At 53.7% G+C, this 10,484-nt stretch overlaps 1 protein-coding gene across 1 annotated transcript; it reads left to right on the top strand.

The window, feature by feature from the left end:
• Window positions 1-349: 349 nt before the first annotated feature.
• Window positions 350-8,367, top strand: KCND1 (potassium voltage-gated channel subfamily D member 1). The gene is made up of 6 exons (XM_082609640.1): window positions 350-3,065; window positions 5,004-5,166; window positions 5,269-5,352; window positions 5,441-5,539; window positions 5,811-6,061; window positions 7,145-8,367. The coding sequence occupies exons 1-6, from the start codon at window positions 1,945-1,947 to the stop codon at window positions 7,371-7,373; spliced, it is 1,947 nt and encodes a 648-aa protein (XP_082465766.1). The 5' UTR covers window positions 350-1,944; the 3' UTR covers window positions 7,374-8,367.
• Window positions 8,368-10,484: the final 2,117 nt, after the last annotated feature.

Here is a 10,484-nt window from a genome sequence, read left to right as displayed (position 1 = left end):
GACACAGCGCTGCAGCTGCATCATTCCCCGTGGCACTCCCCGCTCTGGGGCCATTAACAGATGCCTCCCCATCGATCGGATCTGCTAAGTGCTGCTGATTCAGACGGGTGGGGGTGGGGGCCCCTGGGGGCAGAGGGGGTAGGATCTGGGCAGGAAGAGGGGGGAGTCCAGGAAGGAGGTGGGGAGAATTGGCAAAGCTCCCTGCCACCCCCATTTTCCAGATGACGCGACTGAGGCCCAACCAGCTTTGTAGGAGGCGGAGTCTCCCCAGGGTCCCTCTCAGGCAGTCCTAGGGGAGGGGGCTCTGGGAGCCACGAGGCCCCTCCCTGCCTCTCTCTCCATCTCCCGGCAAGCTCAGAGGGGCGGGGAGAGAGAGCCAGAGGAGGTGGAGAACTTGGGCAGCTCTGCAGAGTGGGGCAGGAGCTCCGGTGTTTGGTACCCCCAGCCCCACCGCTGTTGCCGCTGCTGCAGCGGGGACACAGGTGAGGACGGCCCTATGGGGAGGGGGAGGGGGCCACCAACAGTGCTGTCCTTGTCCTTCCCTGGTCCAGCCCCCAGGCCCTAGCCCATCCTGGGACACTCCTACTGGACCTTGTCCTTCCAGAGCCTCCTTCCAGGGACCCAGCCCCCTCCTCCTGCCTGTGCTGCCTTCTCCTCTCCCAGGCCTGGCTGTGGCTGCTTCTCCTCTTCCTCCTCTCGTCCTGCTGCCGCTGCTGCTTCTGCCGCTGCCCAGCACATACCACCAGCCCCTCGGGGTGTGGTTTCCCCAGACCAGCCCCCAACGGTGGGACGCAGCCTGATCCCAGCCTTCCTGGGCTCCCGTAAGGCCCAGGAGCCCCCCTCCCTGCAGACACACCCAACTCCCTTTCAACACCCCACCCTGCCCTCCAACCCATTTTGAGGGGGACCCCGTCTTCCTCTTATCTTAGTCTGTTTTGATTCTCTGGATGCTCTGGGGCTGTGCCCAACTTTCTTCCAGTTGAGTCCTAGCCCTGAGGGGTTCTCCAGGTCCCTTCCGTACCCCCTGAACTCTTGAGAGGGTGGACCAGGCTTTCTCAGCCCCCCTGGATACCCTTCTCTACCAGACACCTCTCAGCCTCCGAAAAATAACCTGGCCCCATATCTAACCCTTTAGATACCCCACCCCCTTCTCCAGCCCCGCTAGGGGGCCCCACCTCTCCTTCCTTCCCCAGAACTCCTGTAGATTGTGGACACCCCACCCTCAGGCTATTCTTGGCAGCTCTAGGCACTCCCAAGACACCTCTCAGCCTCTTTACAAACTCCTGGCTCTGTAGCCACCGCTTAGATGCACCAACCCCTTTCCTAGATCCACAAAGGGGCTCCAACCCCCTTATCTTCTCCCCAGAAGTCTTGAGGGTTTGGACAACCCTCCTCACTCAGTTCCTTCAGAATCCCCCTCCAGACACTCTCAGCCTCTTGCAAACACCTCTGGTTCCATTTCTACCCCTTCGGATGCCCCGATCCCCTCTCCAACCCCACTAAGTGGTTCCAGTCCCTTCTTCCTTCCCTCAGAGCTCTTGAGAGTGTGGACAACTCCCCAGTGTTTCTTGCTTCATCCTAGACACCCCCAGATACCTCTCAGGCAGTGCTGACCCCTCTAGAATCATCTCAGTCTCTAAACACTCCCTCGGATCCTTTTTGGCACCTCTAGGCGCTCCTCTTCTGCTCCTCTCCATGTCCCCTAGCCCCTTCTCACTCCCTCAAGACATCGCCCTGGTCCCTCTAAGACCCTCTATATGTCCCCCAAGCCCTTGCCCATCTCTCTAGTTCCTCCTCCCGGTTCCTCTTGGCCTCTCTAGACACCCCCAGTTTCCTTGTGCGAGTGGCCCAGGGCCTCTCCAAGCCTCCACCATCCTGGAGACAGCCACATTCTCCTAAAGGCCACCCCCCACCCAAGTCTCCGTGGGCCTGGGGCGCGGCAGGATGGCAGCAGGCGTGGCCACATGGCTGCCTTTTGCACGGGCGGCCGCGGTGGGCTGGCTGCCCCTGGCCCAGCAGCCCCTGCCCCCCGCGCCGGGGGTGAAGACATCTCGAGGGGATGAGGTTCTGGTGGTGAACGTGAGCGGACGGCGCTTTGAGACCTGGAAGAACACGCTCGACCGCTACCCAGACACTCTGCTGGGCAGTTCAGAAAAGGAATTCTTCTATGACGCCGACTCAGGCGAGTACTTCTTTGATCGCGACCCAGACATGTTCCGGCACGTGCTTAACTTCTACCGCACGGGCCGCCTGCACTGCCCACGGCAGGAGTGCATCCAGGCCTTTGACGAAGAGCTGGCCTTCTATGGCCTGGTGCCTGAGCTCATGGGCGACTGCTGCCTCGAAGAGTACCGGGACCGCAAGAAGGAGAACGCCGAGCGCCTGGCGGAGGACGAGGAGGCTGAGCAGGCCGGGGACGGCCCATCCCTGCCAGCTGGCAGCTCCCTGCGGCAACAGCTCTGGCGGGCCTTTGAGAACCCACACACGAGCACCGCAGCCCTCGTTTTCTACTACGTTACCGGCTTTTTCATCGCTGTGTCGGTCATCGCCAACGTGGTTGAGACCATTCCGTGCCGCGGCCCTTCACGGCGGCCCCCGAGGGAGCAGCCCTGTGGCGAGCGCTTCCCGCTGGCCTTTTTCTGCATGGACACGGCCTGTGTACTCATATTCACAGGTGAATACCTTCTGCGGCTGTTCGCGGCCCCTAGCCGTTGCCGCTTCCTGCGGAGTGTAATGAGCCTCATCGATGTGGTGGCCATCCTGCCCTACTACATTGGGCTCCTCGTGCCCAAGAACGAAGATGTCTCGGGGGCCTTTGTCACCCTGCGGGTGTTCCGGGTGTTCCGTATCTTCAAGTTCTCCAGGCACTCACAGGGCTTGCGGATTCTGGGCTACACACTCAAGAGCTGTGCCTCTGAGCTGGGCTTTCTCCTCTTTTCCCTTACCATGGCCATCATCATCTTCGCCACTGTTATGTTTTATGCCGAGAAGGGCACAAACAAGACCAACTTTACTAGCATCCCCGCGGCCTTCTGGTATACCATTGTCACCATGACCACACTTGGGTGAGTGCAGACCCTGTGTGGGGAGCTGCCTGATCAGTCAATTACACTCACCTTTTCTGTAAAATTAAAAAGGTTAGATAAATGATCTCTCTCTCTCTATTTGAACTTCAATTTGGTCATCTGTAAAAAGTGAGGGAGTTGGATTAATCTCCAAATCCCTCCCAGCTCTGACAATACCTTAATTTTCAGGTCAGGAGACTTGGGTTCAACGATGGTCTTAGCTGCACTCTTTCTGTTGACCTTGTTTTCTCTGGGCTAGTTTTCCCCTCTGCAAAATGAGAAATGATGATCCCTTCAACATCCAGAGGGGATTCAGTGACATCATGGTTATGAAAGTTATCTGAATGTTTCTGGTGCAGGATAAATAGATATTCGCTTTCTATCACCCCTTTTTCCATCTTGAGGACCCATGTCTCTCAACCCTTTAGATTCATCTGCTGTGTGGGGCACTACCTCTGTGGCTCGGTGATTCCTTGATGTTTCCCCAGAACAAGATATTTTCAGCATCATTTTTTTTTTACTGCCAGTCCTTGAGAGGAAATGGGATAAGCACATCAAATGAAATCACCAAACTCATGTTGCTCTTAAAGACATTGTCTAGGGCAGATAACTGTGGTCCTTTTCTAAATTCCTATCACTGGGATTAGGTATGCAGTTGCTGCTCAGTATCTGTTGAACGGATACATTGGGATTACTCAGGACCTTAGTAGTAGAACAGAAAAATTGATTTGAGGTTTCTAAAAAGTAGAAATTAACTCTGGTTGGAGTTTCAGGATTGTATTGACAAATACTGAGCACTGAGAACAGGTTGGAACTGGGTATTCTGATGTCTTTTTATCCTATTCAGTCCTCACCCTGGGAATATGTCTCATACTTGAGGACCCAGTCAGAGATGATACATCGCAGTGCCAGAAATGGCCAAGTTGGAGAGACTTTTACTTTTATTTTTTATTTTATTTTATTTTATTTTGCGATATGCGGGCCTCTCAGTTGTGGCCTCTCCCGTTGCGGAGCACAGGCTCCAGACGCGCAGGCCCAGTGGCCATGGCTCACGGGCCCAGCCGCTCCGCGGCATGTGGGATCCTCCCGGACCGGGGCACGAACCCGTGTCCCCTGCATCGGCAGGCGGACTCTCAACCACCGCGCCAGCAGGGAAGCCCTGGAGAGACTTTTAAATGAGTCAAAGTAAAGAATAAGGAAGAGGCATCCTGGGGGAGGGGTGGGGGCAAAGGCCTAGAGGCTGAAGACTGCAGAGGCTGCGTTTCTGTGGAGGGGATCTGATTGGTCCCGTGGTTAGAACAAGAGTATGCTGTGTGATTTTGAGCAAATCAGTTATGGAACCTTGCTGAGCTTCACGCCCCCCACCCCCAACCAAACAAGTTGGTAAGATTGGCTCTGCTCCATCTCCATGGGAGGGGGGGTGGTATGGAGAAAGGGAGGGAGGAGTTTCAAGGCTCCCCCTCTATTTTTTAATATGAGGACAGTTTCAAGGCTTCCCCTGGGGGAATAGGATAGGGTGCTACCTAGAGAAGGTAAGACAGACACAAGCAAAACCAACAGAGCACTGCTCCCAGGACTCAGAGCCCCTTAGCTGGCCTGTGGTGGTGGGACTCTCTCTCCGGGAGGCTATATTTACTGCCTGTGACTTCCTCCTTCCCCCCATGCTTGGTATTAATAGATTTCCAGCTGACTCAGATGCCCGGTGCACGGCTTGGATGGGGGCAGCAGACAGTAGGGGCTGAGGGCCCATTTCTCATTTGACCCCCACTGGTGGCCAGAGAGGTCATTCCCCAATTTTTGCAGAGCAAGAAACTGAGACCAGAGAGTTTGAATGCCTGGCCAGGGTCACAGAGTGAGTCAAGTTGGATGGGATGCAGTGGGGGACTGAGGGGTGGGTGGGTATTTTTCTTGACCTTGGCTTACCTCCCCCGGCCCCAGCTATGGAGACATGGTGCCCAGCACCATTGCTGGCAAGATTTTCGGATCCATCTGCTCACTCAGTGGCGTCTTGGTCATTGCTCTGCCTGTGCCAGTCATTGTGTCCAACTTTAGCCGCATCTACCACCAGAACCAGCGTGCTGACAAGCGCCGAGCACAGCAGGTAACTGCACCTTCCGTCTGAGTACCTCCTATTCCCCACACCCCAAGCCAGTCTACTCTTATGTTTGCCTACCTGACCTTCTATCTCCTCCTCTCTCTGTAGAAGGTGCGCTTGGCAAGGATCCGGTTGGCAAAGAGTGGTACCACCAACGCCTTCCTGCAGTACAAGCAGAACGGGGGTCTTGAGGTGGATAGGGGCCTGGATTGGGGTGGGAGGTGAGCAGTGACGGGAGGAGGAAGGTGCTCACCTCACCTCTCTGCTCTATCCACTCCAGGACAGCAGCAGTGGGGAAGAACAGGCGCTGTGTGTCAGGAAACGTTCTGCTTTTGAGCAGCAACATCACCACTTGCTGCATTGTCTAGAGAAGACAACGGTGAGGCCTAATGAGAGGTGGTGTGGCAGAATGAAGGGTGTCCCTTTGCCACCAAGCCAGCTCCCTCCTGGGATGGGAGGCTCACTACTAATTGTGGAAATCACACAGGGCTTCCCGGAAGAGGCCCAAGTAGAGCTGAGCCTTGAAGGATGGGCAAGGGAAGGGAAGAGAGAGCGACTTACAGAAAGGAAGGAATGGCCTAAGCAAAAGCCTGGGGGTGAGGTCAGCTTCCTTGTGGTGCCCTGTGACCATGCCTCCCTTCTGCCCACAGTGCCATGAGTTCACGGATGAGCTAACCTTCAGTGAGGCCCTGGGCGCTGTCTCGCTGGGTGGCCGCACCAGCCGCAGCACGTCCGTGTCCTCCCAGCCAGTGGGGCCTGGCAGCCTGCTATCCTCTTGCTGCCCCCGCAGAGCCAAGCGCCGTGCCATCCGCCTTGCCAACTCCACTGCCTCGGTCAGCCGTGGCAGCATGCAGGAGCTGGACACGCTGGCAGGGCTGCAGAGGAGCCCTGCCCCTCAGAGGTAAGCATGCTGACCTGCTGTGCAGCCCCTCTCCCGGGGAAGCTCAGAGCTTGGACCAAGCGGTCTGAGATTTCATGACTCCGGGCCTCCTAGCAAGTCAAGCGCAAACCCAAACTCCTCCATGCTGGAAGCTTGGGCTTATCTTGTCTGGAACTCCTCATTTTTCATTTGTACTTTCAATAAACATTTTTTGAGCATCTACTGTATGCTAGGCACAATTTGGGGCATTTTGGAATTCACTTTAGTTTAGGAGTTTAGTTCAATTTTGGCAGTGAATAGAACAGACAGAAATCCTGAGCTTATGGAACTTCTATTCTAGTGAGATGAGACAGTTAAAAAACTAATACACAGATGATGCAGTGCGTTAAGTGCCAAGGAGAAAAATAAATCAGGGATGGAGGATAGAGAGTGTAGAACAGGGTGTGATGCAGTTTTAACAGTGTGGTCGGGGAAGGTTTTGCTGAGGTGATGTCTGAGCTGAGATCTGAAGGAGGAGAGGGAATGAGCCATGTGGATACCTAGAGGGAGAGCTTTCCAGGCAAAGCAAACAGCCTGTGCAAAGGCCCTGAGGCAGGAATGGGTCTGCATGTTAGAGACACAGCCAGGAAGCTTCTGTGAGTAGAGTGGAGTGAGTGAGGGGGAGAGTGGTAGGAGGTAAAATCAGAAAGGAACAGGGACCAGATTGTGTAGATCTTACAGTAGACTGTTGTGAGGACTCTGGCACTGCAAGGAGTAAGCACAATAGATAACACTTTGATGTGTGTGCTCATTATGTAGCAGACACTACTCTAAGCATTTTGTATCATTTATTATCTTATTTAATCTCCACAACATCTCTGTGAGGTAGAAAACATTGTTATTCCCATGCTACAGATGAGAGAAGAGAGGTTTAGAGTGGTTGAGGTGGGATCAGGACTATTTGACTCCAGAGCCCTCACTCTGCACCACCATAATTGAGGGTGCAGGGGAAGCATTTAGCACAGTGCCAGGGACCCAGTAGGCACTCAATAAATGTCATGATTGCCGTGGCAAGTATTAAGATGACTTTTTAAGAGCCTTCCATCTTCCCACCCTTATCCACAGCCGCTCAAGCCTCAATGCCAAGCCCCATGACGGCCTTGACTTGAACTGCGACAGCCGGGACTTCGTGGCTGCCATCATCAGTATCCCCACCCCTCCTGCCAACACCCCAGATGAGAGCCAACCTTCCTCCCCTGGCGGTGGTGGCAGTGGGGCCAGCAGCACCCTCAGGAACTCCAGCCTGGGTACCCCTTGCCTCCTTCCCGAGACTGTCAAGATCTCTTCCCTATGAGGGACGGGCCTGCCCATACAGCGCGCTCTCCCAATTCTTGGGGGCTCCCTTCCAAAGCCGTATTTTGGGGATGCAGAGAAGGACAGCCTGGGGACCCCTTCTGCCCCCCACTGAGAACTATGCAATGGAGTTTCATGGGATGGCCCACCTGGTGGGGAAATAGCCAGGGAAAGGGAAACTTCCCCTACCCCAGACAGTTTTCCCTGTGGGAGCTGAAGCACTGGGCTTCCTCAGGCCCCCAGCCTCCCTGCTCCAGCACACTGGGACTGGCCCCTCTACCCAAGCGGGCCTCCTGCATGCTCCTCCCCTCAGGAGTTCTGGCCCAAGAAGAAGAGGTGAAACTTCCTCTTCTCTCTGGCTGAGCCGTGGAGGTTTGGGGGTTCAAAGAAGAGAACCCTCACTTCTGATCTGGCCTCTAGAAGAAGTCCCCACCCTCCACCAGGCCCAACAACTCTCAAATTCCGAAGCTTGGAGTGCCACCACAGGCTTCTTGGGCTGTGGCCTCAGCAGTGACCTTGGTTCAGGGGTCAGGCTGCCTTTCCCAACACACACAGATAGCACAAACACCACCCCCCTTTCCTGGCTGCTGGAAATGGGCCCCTGCAACCCCGTCCTCCACTGGGCCCCCAGCAAACTCTAGCAATAGCAGCTGCTGCCGTGACATTATGCAAAGCCTCTGCCCAGTTTGCTGCAGTATTTACATCTGCCCTAATCATAGGGGCCACCTCTAACTACTCCTCCTTCTCTCTTCTCTGGCTTGCTTCCTTCCTGGGTTGGGCTGGAGTCTGGACTGGCTGAGATAAAAGCCTGGCAGCTGGCGAGAGCTGGGCTGTGTTTGGAGATCATGGGCTGATTCCATGTTCTTGGGCAGGAGTCCAGAAGTGGCAGGGGCTGAGGCCTGGGTTGTTCCTGAGCTCTGGCAGCTGGAGGAGGCAGGAGGAACTTCTTGATCTCCTCCTTCACCCCACAATGCCTTTTCACATATCCCTCTCTCTTCTCCCTCTTCGGTCACCTTCCGGAACTCTCTGTCTGCTCTCAGGCTGAAATCTGGCATCATCTCAGGTTCCCTGTCCCCAGCACTGTCCCTGCGGAGCTGGTGGTTGACAAAGATGTAGTTTCCATCAGTCAATAAAACCTGAGAGGAGAGACAAGGATGAGCACCTCCTGGCTCTGTGGGTTTGGGGGCTGAGTTGGGCTGGAGGGGTTGAAAATACTCCCAATTTCAATTCCTTTTAACTAGTAGAAGGGCTGTTATGGGGAAAGTTATGGGAGGTGGATGGTTGCTGGTGTGTTTTGGAAGATGGGGATCTAGGAGAAATGAAAGAGGGTGCTCGAAGAGGTGAATCTGCAGCCAGTGAGGTAGGCTAGGACGTCCTGAGACATGCCCCATGGACATAATCTGCTCTAGCCCCCTCACTCACAGATGGGGAAACTGAGACCCAAAGCAGCACACGCTTGGTTAGAGGAGACTTGAACCCAGGCTTCCTGATAGCAAACAGCTCTGAACTGAACCCTGATGAGAAGCATCTCTCAGTTTGGCAAATTCCCCTTCCCTGTGGATGTCCCCTATCTGTATTGTCTCTTCTGGACTACTGGATATACTAGACTAGTGTAACTGAGCTCTGTGGAGCACAGAGAAGATAGACCTTGGATTCAGGTTGACCTGGATTCCAGTCCCTGGGTGAGAGAATCACTTCTCTTCTCTTGCCTCAGGTTGCTAATCTGTGAAATAATCATTCATTCATTCACCAAATATTTATTAACTGCATATCATGTGCTAGCCCTAGGGGTACAAAAATGGGCAAAGTAGACATCATCTCTGATCTACAGAGGTGAGCATGGAAGGCAATTAAGCAGTTACAATATAGTGTAGTAGAACCAAGATTAGTGGATTACAGAAGCATATAGATGGCAAGAGAACCTAACCTGGCTGAACAATGAGTCAAAGTTAGCCAGGCAAAAGACAAAAGAGTGAAAATGTTTTAGGCAGAGGGAACAGCATGTGCAATGACCTGGAGGTTAGAGTGCCAGCTCAGGGCCTTGGGAAACTGAAGTGGTTCAGCACAGCTAGTGAGGAGAGTGTGAGACTGTGATGAGGGTGAGGATGTAGAGGTAGACCAGATCACAAAAGGCCTTTGAAGCTATGATACAGATGTGGACTTCATCCTAAGGATAATGGGGACCACTGAAGGCTTATAAACAGGAAAGTCATCACTAGTTTTGTGTTTCAGAAGGATTATTCTGGCTGTGGGGAGTGGGTTATAGAGAGCCAGTCCTGGAGGGAGGAAGAACAGTGAGGCGGCTTTTGCAGTTGCCGAGTTGGCAGGTGATAGTGGCTTAGACGGGATAGTGGCAGTAAGAGTTGGAAAGTCAAGAGATTTCAGAGATAGGACTGGCAAGATTTAGGATTGACAGGTATGTGGGAGTTGAGGAGGAGGGAGCAGTCAGGGTTGACTCCCAGGTTTCTGCCTTGGGCAAAGGCTGGAGGGGGTGCCATTCATTCACTGTCAAAGGGAACATCAAAGCTGTTGAGCACACAGTGACAGGCACATAGAAAGTACTTGGTGAAGGTTAACTACAATTATTATCATAAGTTCAGTTTTAGATGTGTAGTGCTGGACAAATATTGAGTAGGGAGTGGGATACATGGATCAAGTGAGATGGTCCTGAGAAGATTCAATGTGATAATGTGCACAGGCATTTGGCACAGTGTCCTAGACACAGTAAGCCCAGTAAACGTGAGTCTTCTCCTCCCATTAAGTCTCATGAGCAGAAAATACCACCATAGTCTGTTTATTACTAACACCCTTCAAGGAAGAACTTCAACTAGGGTTGGCATCTGAAGGGAGCAGGTTAGGTGGCACTCAGAAGAGCTTTCTGATGGCCTGTATATGGCTTGGCTCTTAAGACTGGCAGGGAGCCCTCACCTCTCACAACAACTTCTCCGTTCATGAGCTCATCTCAACTCCATAACTACTCCCTGAGGTAGTCTGGGCAGGCATTATCATTCCCGTTTTACACATGGGTAACCTCAAATTTGAGACACAATGACCTCCTGAAGGTCATACAGTTGGTAATGGTCCACCGTGCCTGGCACTGAGGTCTTCCTGA

Source organism: Mesoplodon mirus, assembly GCF_964341445.2.
Source record: "Mesoplodon mirus genome assembly, chromosome: X".
In the NCBI taxonomy this organism is placed as follows: Eukaryota; Metazoa; Chordata; class Mammalia; order Artiodactyla; family Ziphiidae; genus Mesoplodon; species Mesoplodon mirus.
This window is presented reverse-complemented; position numbering and strand designations above follow the sequence as displayed.

Coding starts and splice junctions, on each gene's coding strand:
- KCND1 (XM_082609640.1), top strand. CDS start 1,945: ATGGCAGCAGGCGTGGCCACATGGCTGCCTTTTGCACGGGCGGCCGCG. Junction 3,066..5,003: donor GTCACCATGACCACACTTGG/GTGAGTGCAGAC, acceptor CCCCGGCCCCAG/CTATGGAGACATGGTGCCCA. Junction 5,353..5,440: donor AGCAGAACGGGGGTCTTGAG/GTGGATAGGGGC, acceptor TATCCACTCCAG/GACAGCAGCAGTGGGGAAGA.